General features: G+C 30.9%; 1 protein-coding gene across 1 annotated transcript in view; it reads right to left on the bottom strand.

Annotated features, from left to right (window-relative positions):
* Positions 1-16,133, bottom strand: part of ROCK2 (Rho associated coiled-coil containing protein kinase 2) — a 140,829-nt gene that overhangs the window by 17,320 nt on the left and 107,376 nt on the right. The window contains 15 exon segments of the mRNA XM_074287116.1: positions 581-675; positions 787-880; positions 2,462-2,648; positions 2,824-2,927; positions 4,603-4,672; positions 5,986-6,170; positions 6,693-6,853; positions 11,058-11,217; positions 12,364-12,453; positions 12,455-12,471; positions 12,841-13,087; positions 13,893-13,984; positions 14,118-14,253; positions 14,600-14,648; positions 14,753-14,844. Coding sequence (XP_074143217.1) covers positions 581-675; positions 787-880; positions 2,462-2,648; positions 2,824-2,927; positions 4,603-4,672; positions 5,986-6,170; positions 6,693-6,853; positions 11,058-11,217; positions 12,364-12,453; positions 12,455-12,471; positions 12,841-13,087; positions 13,893-13,984; positions 14,118-14,253; positions 14,600-14,648; positions 14,753-14,844 — 1,779 coding nt within the window.

Raw genomic sequence — 16,133 nt, forward strand, 5'->3', positions numbered from 1 at the left:
TATGTTTAGAAGAACTGCACATATTTGAGCTATGTTGGATTACTTTCTGTTTAGGGTGGGAGGAGGTAGGGAGGGGAGAAAAGTTTGGAACATAAGGTTTTGCAGGGGGTGAATGTTGAAAACTATCTTTGAGTGTATTTAGGAATGTTTTCTCCTTATGAAATGAAAATGAAGATTAAGGTGATCTTTAAAGTTCCAGATTTAAGTCTTCTGTGAAAAATACTGTCTTAGAAATACTAACACAAGTCCTCCATGAAGACATAAGTCACTATATAAATTCTCAAACGGAAAAAGTTAAATGAGTTTACAATAAAAACCTTAAGATTTTTAACCTAATTAAGATAATTTATTTCAACTCAATAAATCATGGGTTACTCCATGAATATCTATGTAGGAAAAGGATTAAATACAAATGAAATACAGCTATGTCATAAACAACATACTGGAAATAACCTCTACACCACAGAGCCTTTATTAATTAAAAACTAATAAAAAAATACATATTAAAAAGTTTCATTATCCACAAAAAATTAACATAAAACAAACATCCAGAATATCCTTATATTTTTATTACACTTACCTGAGTTTTCAGTGTTCTTTCATTTAATAGTTGTTTCTCAAATTGTGTTCTAATAACTGATATATTTGTTTCTTCATCTTTCAACCTTGAGATTTCTGAAAATAAAAAAAAAAAATTCAGTTTGCTTATAAAAATTTTATTTAAAATAAACTTTAGGAGACCTAAAGCAAAATAAAAATATATTTTAATTTCTAATCAATACATACGCTCTTGGACTTCCTTAACTTTATTATTCAGTTCTTCCTTCTCATTTGCAAGATTAGCCACATCACTAGTTAGTGTCCTATTAGCCTCCTCAAGCTAGAAAATGGAGGGAAAAAAAAAAAAAAGTAAAATACCTTAAATTCTAATTAGCTGCTAAAACGTTTTTATTTTCATTTGTCATTTCTTTTCTATTCCTCCTTTGGAGGAAACTTCTGGAAACTCATTTTTACCTCTCTGTTTCCAGTGAAAATGTTACTATTCAAATGACTTCTTTTTCTCATTAAAATACATGTTAAAACCTAATGAAGACTCCTCTGATCTCAAAAGTTTTGGAAATAAAATTATGTGACTTTTGACTTCAAGTAGGCTTCTTGAAGGAGGGGAGAAATAACAACCATATGAGTAAGATCATTTCTGGGGATCTCAGAAGTGGTTTGAAAAAATATTAAGTATTCGAGAACCATAATCCTAAACCTCTTGGGTTCCAAATAAAATTTTATGCCTTTATCTTTTAAGCCTATTTTAAGATTGTGTATGTAAATTTTCTCTTTTAATATTTTGCTTTATTCATACATTTTCTAAAAATATTTTATAAGGTCACAAAGTCAGACACAAATGAAAACTGAGCAAACAATGAAAACTTTTTTTTGTTTGTATTTTTGCTGAGTCAATTGGGGTTAAGTGACTTGCCCAGGGTCACACAGCCAGGAAGTGTTAAGTGTCTGAGACCAGATTTGAACTCTCGTCCTCCTGACTTCAGGGCTGGTGCTGTATCTAACTGCACCACCTACCTACTCTGCAACAAAAACATTTTATCCCTTAATCTTTCATCCTTCTCCATCTACACCTCTTCTTTAGAGCTTTAATAAGAAAGACATATCAAAGCTTCTCTCTTTTGTGATATGCAGTGTTAAATAGATTTATAATATGTAATTTGGCAGTAATAATATTAAAAAAAAGGGGGGGCAGTAAATAAACATAATTGAGAAGAATTTGATGGATTGAATTCTAAATTTCACTGAACATTAACAAAAATTGTTACATTGCTTAAATGAAATAATTTGTTTTTATTTTTATTCAGGTAACACCAAAGCCTAAGAATGGATGGAGGAAAAAAATTTGATCTGCTTATATAAAGTAGTTCTGCTTAGTTTTTTTCTAACATTTCCAAACTAGCTTAAAGGTTCTTTTAAAAATGTGCTTTTGGAGAAAAATAAACATAAAAATTTCTCTACTTCATAAGAATATACTTCACTTATACAGTACTTGTGTAATTTACAAAGTGCTTTCCTTTCTGCTTTTTAAGGGAGACTATATATAATTAGCCCAATTTAAAACACAAGAAAAGTAAATCTTACATAAATTAATTACTTGGGACCACACCAAAAGTAAATATCAAAATTAGTTTCAAATTTAGGTCTCCTAATTCCAAGATAAATGTTCTCTTTTTAGATTAGATCACTGCCAGATTCCTCTGCATCTTCACTGTCATTGTTCAGACTCTTCCTGAAATTTTTATTGAATTATTATGAGGGAGTTGAGTTAAATAAGTAATGTGTTAAATAAGTAATATTTGCTTAAAACCGTAAAATTTTTAGAATTTCTCTGGAAAAGATTTTTAATGAAATAATATCAAATTTACTAAATTAAAAATTTTAAGAGAGATAATTTACTTACTGATGCTATCGTAGCATCTTTTTCTGCAAGTTCTTGTTTATGTCGAGCCATCATCTCTTTAATTTCCAACTCTTTCATGATCTTTTCTTTTTCCAAATCAGAATACTGTTCTTCAGCAATAGAACGAGCTAGCTGTTCTGAATCAGCTTTTGTCAAGGTGATCTCAAGCTGTGCAGCCAAGGAGTCCCTGTATTTTTAGAGATACAGCAAGGTAACAGAAACATATATTTTGTTTCTCCCTATCCCACTGGCACATAACAGGTGTGTAATAAATGCTTGCTGAGTGACTATGAATTCAGCTTGCTTTAGTTTTCTTTTTGTGCTGCTCCTTGTCTTGCTGGAGAACAGAATTTAACCCTCACCTTTCATCCTGTAATTCCTGGCTCTTCTGCTGCATTTCTTTGCAAAGCTTAGTCTTCTCTTGACATTCTTCTTTAAGCTCTCGAACTTGTGTTTTATATAAAGTCTAAATTTCAAAATATAAGCACAAAAAACAAAAAGCCATCATTACTGTCACAAAGAATAAGACTTAGCTTTCTATTTTTAGAATGACTCAAGATATTCCTAGTTTCCCTATGATCAAAAACAACAATAACTGGCTAATGGTACTTTTCTAGGACCTAGAAATGGTAAATGGAGCTATGATTTCAGCAAATTTTGTCTCAGGTAGGAGATACCTATATCACATGATTCAAGGATTATAGCAGAAAAGTTTTGGTAGGCTAATAGGCTATTTATATTTATATTTCTGGGTATTTGACTCAGAATGGAAGATGCTTGGTGAATGCAGTTACATGGGTCTTGTCTAATGGAGATGTTTTGAAGTACTAAAGTGAAAAATTAGAAACGATAGTTGAAAGTTGCAGAAGCACATTGATGCTTCATATTAGTGAAAACTCTGTAATGTTACAACTGTCCAAAAGTAAAATATGTTCAATCTGCAGTCAATGAATGAGTTCTCTGTGACTGAAAGTCTTGAAGTGAAGACTAGATGACTACTTATTATAACTGCTGCAGAAGGAATTCTTGTTCAGATATGGGTTGGACTGACTTTGAATTTCTTCCAATTCTTTTTCTTTGAAATTCTTCCAGTTCAATTTCTTTCCAATAATAAAATACTGTTTTATGATTTCTGAATTAAATACTTATTCAAACAAATACTGAACTTTGGATAGTATAAAGAATTCATTTCCACAATGAAGAAATGTATATGTAATAAGAAAAATTAATTGGGTAACATGTAATTTTTCCATCTGTTTTAAAATTATAAATAAAAGTGTCTTGATATAACTATAGCATTTACTAGGAAAATTTTGGTCTAAATCACTGCTTTTTCCTCTTCCCATGACCTTCCCAACCATACTAATCTCTGTAAATAGAATCCTCTTTAAAACTTCACTAAGATATTTAGATTTAGTCATACCTCAAAGCTGATACATTCATTTTAGTGAATGGTAATAAAATCAAACAATAATAAGGAAAAAACTAATGAAATTTTATATATACATCCATCCATCCATCCATCCATATGTTTAAGTTTGGAAGGACTAGAACAGTTAAAGAGGATTTTCCAGTTTTTAAGACTTTATAATTGTTCATTGTTTGAAGTTACTTCTTAGGAAATAAAGATCAATTAAATCGTTTATGTACACTGATTTTTTTTTGAAGTCAACCTTTTGGATTATTTTCAACGTGTATATAGATAACGCCAAACAAAGAATTCTAGACCAAAGAGTACATATGTGTTGGTATACATATACCACTATTAATTTCATAGTGGGAAGACATTGGAAGAACTGTAGAAACATATTCTATTGATAATGGCCTAAAATATCATTACAACTGTGAACTTTTTCATTAAAAATAAACAAACAAACTCTCAATGACTACATTATTTCTATATTAATGATAGTGATTACCCCCCCTTAACTTGAAGGGAACAGTAAGCTATATAAAATAAAATTTGGCTTGGTAAAAAAAAAAAAATTTTAACTTAAATCTATGGAAATGACTTATTCCATAGGTTAAAAAAACAAACAAACAAAAAAAACCAACGTTATCTTCCAGCTTCATAGAAAGAGTAAAAAGTCCTATCAACCAAAAATATGAGACAGCTTTTCAATGAAATATTTGGTACTTACTGAGAAATATTGTTCTGCCTCAAGCTGATCTTGGAGCTCTTTCATTTGTCCATCTGCATCTTGCCGTTCTCTATTACAACATAATTTATATTCAGTAACACATATACTGACAATGCATAGCAATATGATCATAGGATTATCTAGCTCAGCTCTCTCATTTTAGAATGAAACAGATTGGGGCAGCTAGGTGGCGCAGTGGATAGAACACCAGCCTTGAATTCAGGAGGACCCAAGTTCAAATCTGGTCTCAGACATTTTAACACTTCCTAGCTATGTTACCCTGGGCAAGTCACTTAACCCCGGGGGAAGGGGAGGAGAAATGGAATGAAACAGATCTAGAGAAGTGAAATGAATTGACTTAGGTCACACAATTAATGAGTGATAATATCTCACAGAAGGCTAATCATATAAAGGATAAACTACAATCTAATAATTTAGTTTTAACAATCTAAATAAAAAGTTAGAAGGAAATGATGCAGCCATTCATTCAACTTTTGCTCTGATGAAGAAGTGGAGATCCTAACATTATACAAAATGCCAATTTTGTCATCCAATAACCTGGTTACTTTAGAGAAACTCAGCTTCCCCATCCAAAGTCTGGCAATACTACTTTCAAAGGCAGTATGAAGTGGTAGACAATAAGTCAGCTATAGGTTAAAAGACCTAGATACAACTTCTCTTTTGCCACATATTTAGTGTCTCAGGTAACTTTTTAATATTTTAAGTTTCATAGAAAAGGTGCAGATATACACTGGCAAAAGACATTCCTCACCCAATACTTACTATACTTGCACTACTATATATTTGAAAGGGTCATAGGAATAAAACATCATAAATTTTTATTACATAAAAGTAATAATGAAAAGCAGAGACCTCCTAAATGTAATTTAGATTAATAAGCAATGAATTTTTCTCTATTAAATTTTAAAATGTCATGTGTGCTTTTGTATTACTTTAAAAACCTAAAGAATCAGAGCAATCACCAAAGATTAGAGAAAACCTCCTACTGATTTCCTTCGAATGAAACTGACAAACTATTTTATTCATTTTTATTTTGGTAAAAATTGAGAGAACACTTATTTTGAAAATAAAAATCTACTAGAGCTGACCAATCACTGTTGAGTCAAATGGAATTAAACTGGCTATATTATTTCCATTTATATAGTACATTAAAAATTCTTAGGAATCCTGATATTAAATTTCTGTTCATTTTTGTGAAAACTATATAAAAGGGGTTTTCAAATTGGCTCATTTGAATGAATGTCATAAACTATTCTAAAATCACAATAACCCTTCTTCCTACTCTACCAAAGTCACTCTGTATTTTAAGGATAACCCACGAATAGGACATTGAATGTGTAAGAGATGCCAAAATTTACTTACTTCCGAAGTTCAATATTTTGCTTTTCCAGACTCATTTTGATTTCCATAAGATGATTATTTTCTTGTTTCATTTGTTTTTCAGACATTTTCAGTGTGTTGACTTGTTGTGTTTGCATCTTCAGGTCATTTTGTGTGAGGCAGCGCTTTTGTGTTTCTTGTTCTATTTTTAAGGTCAAATTCCTGACCTAAAAAACAATTTCCCACCTTGATACATTAGATAAATATGAGTAATTTCCTTACCAAATAAAGATGATAAATGACAAAGAACAAAGATTTTCCTGTTATTCTTAATTATACATTCAATGTTAAAATTATTTTTATATTTAAGTGAATTTGGGGGAAAAGTTTTTCTTCCCAAAATGAAAGGTCTTATAGTCAATTACTAATTTGAAAAAGAAACTGAAAATAATAAGTAGTGATATTTAAAGAGTCTTTTAAGGCTTAAAAAGTACTTTTTTATAGTAATCCCATTAAGTAAGTAGCGTATGATCATACTGACTTTGCAAATAGGGCTAATAAGCAAGGCAAGATATGTCCTACTTGCCCTTTATTCTACCATATTCTCAACATACAGTCTGAATCTTCCAAAATAGATGTACAGTATTATACCATAATACATTATCATAATTGTAAAGCATATACAAACAGGGATTATTTCATATTTTAAAATAATTTTAACATTCAACACTTATAAAAATCCTTCTTACATCCTCATTTAGTTTGTCCTTCTGTTTCAAGAGTTCATTGACTTTCTGTTGAGACTGTTTGAGATCACAGTCTAATAGTGAACATCTTTTTTCAGCTTCCAAGAGAAGGTTTTCCACCTTTTGCTTTAAAGTTCTTTCCTCTAGGAGTTTCTTCTCCATTTCTATTGGGGCATGGCAAGGAGAAGGAAAGAGAAGAAATTATTAGAATAATGAATCAATTTGAACAAAATGGAATCTAAAAGTAGTTTGTCCTTCTGTTTCAAGAGTTCATTGACTTTCTGTTGAGACTGTTTGAGATCACAGTCTAATAGTGAACATCTTTTTTCAGCTTCCAAGAGAAGGTTTTCCACCTTTTGCTTTAAAGTTCTTTCCTCTAGGAGTTTCTTCTCCATTTCTATTGGGGCATGGCAAGGAGAAGGAAAGAGAAGAAATTATTAGAATAATGAATCAATTTGAACAAAATGGAATCTAAAAAGGGGGGGGGGGGGGGAGAGGGAATGCCGGGCTTCACTAATTCATCTAGGATTGCAGTTCTATTTCTGACTGGGGCTGGTTCATGATTTTTCTATCCCTAGCCAATCTGCTGGACCTCTGTGGCTACTCTATAAAGTACAAACAATCAACTGGCTTATTATCTCATTGTAGCTCAGAACTACCAAACTTCAGACATCTGCTAACTCACTCTTCCTGTAGCAGAGATTACACACATGCAACATCATATCCAGCACAGAGATTTGGCTTTAACTTATTGCAAAATTTTACATAAAAGGCAATAGTCTGAATACTATTAATGTCCATTTTTCAAAAGGTGTTCCTATTTGCCTATTCAATTTCCAAATATTTAAAATTCTCATCGATCTTCTAGTTCATATAATCTGAAATGATGTAAGTTTTGTTTTATTTCAATAATCATTCAATTTAGTAGGAAGTCACTGAGAATTCTGTTTGTCTAACCCTATAATTTCCTAAGATGATTTAAATAACTCTTTATAGGTTTCCAAAATTTTGACATCCCCAATTGCTTGGAAAAAAAAAAGTAGAAGCCATTTGCTGGTAGCTCCCACCCCCCACCCTAATTTTGGTGTTAAAAATATTCCTATGCTTGTTACATAACTTCTATTATATTTTTCACAAAGAGCTTTTCCCTTCTACTCAAAAATTATTTTATCCTAAAAATCTTTTATGGATTGCACAGAAGCATTAACAATATAAATGAGATTACCTTTTGATGTTTATCCTAACTACAATTTGCCTACACGTAGTTATAATCACATTGATCCTTTACGTTATGATATAATATGAAACAAGTCTATCTTAAACAAAATAGTTCCTACTTAACTGAAATTATGTGTTTATCTTTGGTAGCATTAAAAGAAGGAACTATACCTCCTGTGATTCATGATTCAAAATGAGGGTGGATTAAGTAGCATTTCTCTAGCCTGAGCATTCTACTCTAGATATGTATACAGAAGTCCAAACCCATCACTTCCATTCCTCTAGAGAAAACCTGATCTAATCACAACAATGCAAAGGTTATTTCATCACTTTCTCCTTGACCAGAGCAGGAATATACAGGACATATTAGGAATCTTTTCTTTTACCATGCCTAGCTGGTATTTAGCCTCAGTGAAGACATGGCCACTTTTTTCTTGGACAACTACATTCATTTGGACTAGATAGTTCCATTATAATAAAATTCAATATTAAAGCTAAAATGGTGATGTATGTCAATCCACCTCTCATTTCTGAATATCCAGATTTTAAAGCTTTAAATGGAAATTATCTTTGATTACATACACAAAAGACACTGAGTTTATCAAATCCAAATGTAAATACATGAAGATGTATTATCCAGTCATTCTGAAAATGTTCTCAATACTCTTGAAATTCTGTCTCATTTAATATATTGGAGCTTGTTGGTTCTCTTATCTTGGTGGGGTCTTAATAAAGAAATTAATTTTGTCTGATATTCAGCACTTAATGCAAGTTGTTCTATGATTAAACCAGACTGGAATCTTCATCACACCACAATTTAAATTAAACAGTGAGAAATGATAAAGAAATAAGACTTATTTTCATTTCATCTTTCCTTGAGATCCTAGTTCAATATTTTTTCAAAGATCCTAACAAAACATCAAAATATCCTAAATGAAAATGAACTATATTCAATTCCTCTTTTTAATACTGATTATGGCAATTACAAAGTTACATAGTTTGAAAGATAACTTGAAAAAGACCGAGTTTATAATTACTAATTTTGCCTGTGAATGTTCATTAAATGATCCAACTCTTCTAAGCTTCTCTAATATGTCTCCTTAATCCCTTATTCACAAATTTTTCTTAAAATCTCAGAGCCATTCTTCAATGATATGAACCAAATCAGTTCCATCCATTCAATAATGAATAGAACCAACTACACCCAGGGAAAAAACTCTGGGAAATGAGTGTGATACACTACATAGCATTTCCAACTCCTCTGTTTTCCTTCTCAGGTTAATTTTATCTTATTTCAAAGTCTGATTCTTCTTGTATAGCAAAATAACTGTATGGATATGTATGAAGATATTGCATTTAACATGTATTGATCTACCTGCCATCAGGAGGAGGAGTGAGGGGAAGGAGGGGAAAAGTTGGAACAGAAGGTTTTGCAAAGATCAATGCTGAAAAATTACCCATGCATATATCTTGTAAATAAAAAGCTATAAAAAAAATCTCAGAGTCACCATCCCTTCTTCATTTATCTTTTAAGTGGCTTGTTTCCGCCAAAATATAATTTTATAACAGTATTATCAAATGTAATAAAATAGTAATCATAACAATATCAATATATTTGAACTTAATAGCTTTTGATAGATGATTACAACTTCTAAACATAACCATACAACTTACTCAAATGAAGGAAAAATGAGTAATTTTTCAACTGTCACTCCATAATAGAATCTTAAGTAGAGATAGTTATATACAGTAATTATTTTAAAAATATATTTATAATTAAACAAATATCAGAATGTCAGATACTCAAATCCTTAATCAAAAACACAAGAATACTCAATAAAACACTGTCCCTACTCATCAATGATTCACAAGTGTTTTTGAATGGATCTAGGATTTTATCAATGTAAGATGCTCCAAGTGAGGAAATTTCCACTACCAATACAATCAGAAATTATTTTTACAACTTATATTCTTAGTAGCTAGAAGGGGAGAAGAGAGAAGTTAACACATTACAAATGAATTCTACTATAATGTTGCTTGGACATCTGTCCAAAATAAAATAGCTAGCAATAATCTCAATGCTTATACATTCATTAATTCATCTAAGCAAGAATAACTACCATATGGTAATTGTGTATAGCCATAAATATGGTTTCTATGGAACAAAATAGAACATATAAATGTTTTATCTCATATTGTGTTTTCTGAGATGTAATTAGTAATTAATTGCTCTGGACCAAACTTTAAATTACTCTAAAGTATATGAATTCGAAACAACTAAGACTAGGAGGAAATTCCAGAAGTCATCAAACTGACTTTAATTTCAGAATAAGAATCCTAAATCAAAACAATATAGTTTGGGAGCAGATAGGTGGCGCAGTGAATAGAGCACCAGCCCTGAATTCAAATCTGATCTCTTAACACTTAATACTCAACACTCTTGACACTCTCTTGACACTTAAAATCTTAAAATCTCTTGACACTTAACACTCCCTAGCTGTGTAACCTGGGCAAGTCACTTAACCCTAGCCTCAGGGAAAAACAAAAAACAAACAAACAAACAAAAACCCAATATGGTTCATAATAACTTTAAGTTAAATAAATAAAACAATAAATAATATAATAGCTTCATAATGCTGAAAGAATTATCAATGAATGTAAAATATAGTTCTAATTCTAGCAACTCGCATTCTATAAATCTATGTTTGTGACAGATGAATACTAAGAAATTATTAAAACTCTTTTTAAGACCTAAAGATCTAGATGTTTGTTTTTCAAATTATATACAATTTTTTACATCTGAAATATTTAAATATTTATTTTTAAGTTTTTTTCTTTTTTCATACAGTAACTTTTTATTTTTCAAAACATATGCAAAGATAGTTTTCAACATTCACCCTTGCAAAATCTTATGTTTCAAATTTTTATTCCTCTTTCTCCATTTCTCCCCTCCTCTAGATTGCAAACAATCCAAGATCAATTAAACATGGAAACACACTTTAAAAAGGAAAAAAAAAAGCTGTGGAACATAACTGTTTCAGCATGTATATTTCTAGTATACTGTTATAAAATACAGAAATTATCTTCAGATCACAAAAGTTGATTTTCTTTTAGGAAAAGTTGGAAAGCATCCTAGATTAAAATACATACCCTTCATAGCTTCAGACTTAGCCTCCTCGATAGATTCATATATCTTATTCTTATCTGCTAACCGTGCTTTTGTAGCTTTATGTTCTGCTTCTTCCTGTTCCAAGCTTTGTTGTATAACTTTCAGTTTGTATGTCATGTCTATTTCCATATTACTTTTTTCCTATTAAAGAACATTACAAATGAACATTCTAAATGAAAAATTAATGGGAGGGAAGAAAAGAGAATAAGCATTTATTAAGTGCCTACTATATATCAGGCACTGTGTGAAGTACTTTACAAATACATTATTTGAGATAGTTCATGTTCTTTAAACAGACTTTCTGAAGCAGGGTATTTTGGGGGGAGCTATGGCGGGATAAGGAAAAAGTAAGCTGGATTTAAGGTGGAACAAAATATAAGTTTAACTATCCAACTGCTACATATTAGAGATATGATTTATTGCTTTGTCATGTTTTATCATTTGAAACAAAGAGTTATAATTCCATACCAATAATACCTTGCATCAGAGTAGTTAACAGTTTTGAAACTGTTGCCATAAAAATTATCTTATCTCCCAAAGACACTGAGGAGTAGAAAGGATATGTATTATGATCTCCATATTGCAAATGATAAAATTAAGACCCAGAGATTAAGTGAGTTATCCAAACAAAATGGTAACATAGAGGAATAAGGATCTCTCCTAAGCACTCAGGCTTCTGAATTCTCGATCAGAATGTTACATTAAATATAAATTTAGATGTTTTATTCCCTTTAGCTTATAAAAACACTTCTTCCCTCCCACAAAAGAGCTGTACTTTCACTTATTCATATGGACAAAAAAGCACTATCTATGAGTTACAGGATCCAGGTACAAATGCCAGTGCTTACTTTGTGTGATTATGGGAAAGTTAACTATCTAGGCCTCAGTTTTCTCCTATATAAAGTGAAGGGATATCTCAAGTCCCTTCCAGCTTTTAAAACTTATGATCTAAACATGACAAAATATTTAATTTTGCATAGGCTCCTCTCAGCAAATCAAGATTATCCCTTATAACACTTAAATGTAATTTTTTTTTTAATTTTGGAGGAATTCTAATAACTGTAGAGGTTGCCTGAGCAATATAATTTTAACAGGTGATACCCCAACCATCCATTTGCCTGTCTGAATTATCGTGTAACATAAACAGTTACTTATTTTCCAAAACTTGGGGCAAACATCCTCCAATTTCATCTTCTTCACTACGTCTTATTTAAAATTGTCCATGGTCATCCATCTCAAATCTTAAGATTCCATGAAATTTAAAATTTGTTCTATTTTAACATTTACCTTTTCTAAATCTGTAAATCTCTCCTGTAGTTGTCTCTTCTCTAACTCCATTTTTGCTAATGAAATTTTCCCATTTTTAATATCTTCTTCCCAAACCAGATATTCTACCTAAAAAGGAAAAATTATCCATTTAAATAAAGGATCTCATAGGGTAACATTATTTTCTGAGATATAAAACATATACTTGTTATTATTTTAAAAACTTATCTATATCTATATATAACATATATAAATATGAATTCTGAAACTTTAAGAATAGAGCGCTCTTGATTGAACTAGGTATGCCTTATAAGCATACCAAAGAATTAAATGTTCCTTCTGGAGTACCTTGAATAAGACCCAATTTCTAAATTTTAAATTTGATGCAAATAACCATTTAAGGAAAAATTACTTTAAAAATTGGACAAAAAGATAAATTATATGAAACTTGAATCATTACACTTAATTCAATATACCTTAATCTTTACATCATAATACCTTGTAAATCATTAATCATCTCAGATCCATGGGTTCTATCTCTCCGTTCAGATTCTAGAGCTGACTGAAGATTGATGAAGTCCTTTTCAAGTTTCAGTTTAGCATTTTCTAGCATGCAATTTTTGTCTTGTAATTCCCTATTATTAGATTCCAGCTGCTGAATTTGTTTTGAACTTTCTGTCTGGTTTTTCCGTAACCTGGCTGCAGTATCAGACTCAGTTCGCAGCAAAGCATTGGCTTCATCCAACTGTTGATTCATAAAACAAAAATAAATACATAATTTCCAATGGCAAAGAAAAAAAAAAAAAAGTGGATCTAAATTAAAGACAAACTGGAAAACATTTGCTAGGGATTAAAAAAAAAAAGAAACATGCAAACTAAATAATTAATTTTATGTCAAGGACCTGTGACTTTATTTAGCATAGGTTCATCTAAGATAAAAATTCCAGCACAGCTTAGTAGACAATCTTTCTGAGTTACTATGGCTGAAAAAATTCATTATACTGGCAAACTGAAAAATCATGTGAATACATTTAGACTGCTCCTCAGACAAGAGACATATATAATCTGACATTAGGCCCATCTTGATCAAAATATCCTAAGTTCTTTACCCTCGGTAACTTTCTACTTCAATTCACCATGTAAATCATTGGCAAAATAATCTTATCTTGATCATATCATTTTATTGAACTCAAACTGCTATTTCCTATAAATTATACCCTGTTCTACAGTTAAAGATATTCATAAAAAATCTGGCAACAGCCTATCTTTCCAGCCATTTGTTCTATTACAACTCTTCAGAGACTTCTCCTACAATAAAGACTAGACTTATTTTCAGTTCCCAAAATATCTCTCAAATTTATTATGTTGTATAATTGTTATTTTTATACATGGTTCATCTTCTCTAGTAGATTTTAACATCCTTTAAGTTAAGGATCATGTTATTCCTCTTTATATCTTCCAGGGCACAGGGCAATAGCTTAAGTAAGTATAAATATTTGCTGAATCCATACATTCCAATTTAATATTATCATGAATTCATGATAGCTTACTTGTCTTTGGAGCTGATTGACTTGTTCATTAGATATTTGAGAGTTTTGATTTCTTTTTTTCAAATCTTCAAGCTGATCTTTCAAACTGTTAACTGAAATAAACAGGTGTTTCAGTGGGAAAATTAAATATATCACTCTAAATTTTTACTGATGGCAGAGGAATATTAAATTTAATTAAATTAAATTTTTTAAAAAATTTCACATTTAGTAGGCTACATCACAAACCATCATTTTCCAGATTCCGTTTTTTGTCTGCTTCATGTTCTGCCTTCCGCTGATATTCTGTATTTTTGTGTTGAAGAAGAGCCTTTTCTCTTTCCAATTGTCTTAATGTAGATTCTACATTCTTTCTTGAGGTTACCTGAAATAATCATAAAGCTTTAGTCAAAGAAACTAACTAAAAAACTTTAATGTATTATGTAAGTCACAAATATAGCTAAATGACAAAGGCAGTAACATTCTATTTACTACAAAAGACATTTATTGTAACTTATTTTACCATTAAACTATTATTAATATTTGCCAAAGAGCTCCCATAATATTCTAAAGGGTGAATTCGTCCTGTCCTACAAATAGGTGCTACTAAGACAGTAATTACTATATCCCATAATGTATGATGCAACTCTACATTTTTATTACAGGCAAATAAGGGGAAAAATATTTTAAAGGAAAACATTTTAAAAGTCAATTGGATAAAGAAGAATTACCTCTTCTTCTAGTTCTCTTGTTATCTTCTCTAGTCGAGTGTTAACCAATCTAAGGAATTTTAAAAGAAATAAAAATAAAACAATAAAGACTGAGTAACATTTCTTACACTTATATCATTATTTTAAAAAACCTCTTTTGCCCAAAAAACATACTTGCACTTCTGGTCCAGATCCTCTTTGGCTTGTATCTCATTTTTGAGGTGTTCTTCTAATAAATATAGTTTTTTTTGAATCTGTACAGATTGCTAGGAAAAAATAAAGTGCAAATATATTTTATCAGAAAAGATAAAAGATATGTAATAAATTAAAACTAAAATGATCATTAATTTTTAAGGTCAAAGAGAAGAGTATCATTTGTGATAAAATTCTCTTATGAAAGAAACTACATTTTCTAAAGATTCTTCTTAGTCATACTTTTCAAAATAATACATGGTGTATCAGTTCTATTACCAGTCATAATTTTAAAAAATCTGAACTGTTAAAAAAGCTCAGCTACAGCTTCCTGTGATTGTAGGAAAATGAAATAAAACAAAGCATTATGTTAATATTCAATGGAGAGGGAGAAGGATTGATAATAAGTATGTTCAAATAAGAGAAAGGTTGGGCTATTTGAGTAACTACAAAACACATACAATATGTTCCATTTCTCACCAGTTGCTCTGTTTGGACTCCAGTAATATCATGAGTCCCCTATGACTAAGTCATTATGAGAAATCTCTTTATGAAGATTGTTTTTAACTTGGTATGAACACCTCCTTTGTAAATTCAATTGCCTTTCTTCTCTAATTAAAGGGCTGAAAAGTGAATAAAAAAAAAAAAAAAATCTTCCCCAGGTCTCCCTTTGTAAAAGTTCAGAATTTCTGACCAATTCATTTTTCAACAGTTGCTTTTTTGGAGGGTTACATTCAGACTACTGTTTGCCCCCATTCGATTATATTAGAAGCCCCTTAAAAGCTCAGATTGTCATTCTTTACCTTATTTATACTCACTCCCTAGTGCTTAAGCACAGTGCTTGAGGCAAAGTAGGCACTTCAGTGTTTACAACTGAATTTATAGCTATTAAAGTCTAAAAAAGTCTAAAGTATAAAAATTATAAAAAATGTCCAGTACACACACACTTAACATTTAGCTGAAAGAGATCTCATTGTTTTGTTGTAGTTTAGTCACTTTTCAGTTGTATCCGAATCTTACATCTCTTTTGGGGATTTTTTGGGCAAAGATACCAGAGTGGATGTCCCACTTCCTTCTCCAGCTCATTTTATGGATGAAGAACTGAAGCAGATAGGGTTAAATAACCTGCCCAGAGTCACAGAACTAGTAAGTGTCTGAAGCCAGATTTGAACTAAGGAAAGAGTTCTCCTGACTCTAGATGTAGTGTCTATCCCCTGTAGAACTGCTCCAAAGAGATCTCAAAGGTCATCAAATGTGTTAGTAGTCAACCTTGACATCTACTCTACTAGTAGAGATTATTTCATGCTACATACTTGTATCTCAGCATCGAGCATAATACCTAGAGTATAAAATAATGCTTAAC

The sequence above is a fragment of the Sminthopsis crassicaudata genome, chromosome 2 (assembly GCF_048593235.1).
Source record: "Sminthopsis crassicaudata isolate SCR6 chromosome 2, ASM4859323v1, whole genome shotgun sequence".
Lineage (NCBI taxonomy): Eukaryota > Metazoa > Chordata > Mammalia > Dasyuromorphia > Dasyuridae > Sminthopsis > Sminthopsis crassicaudata.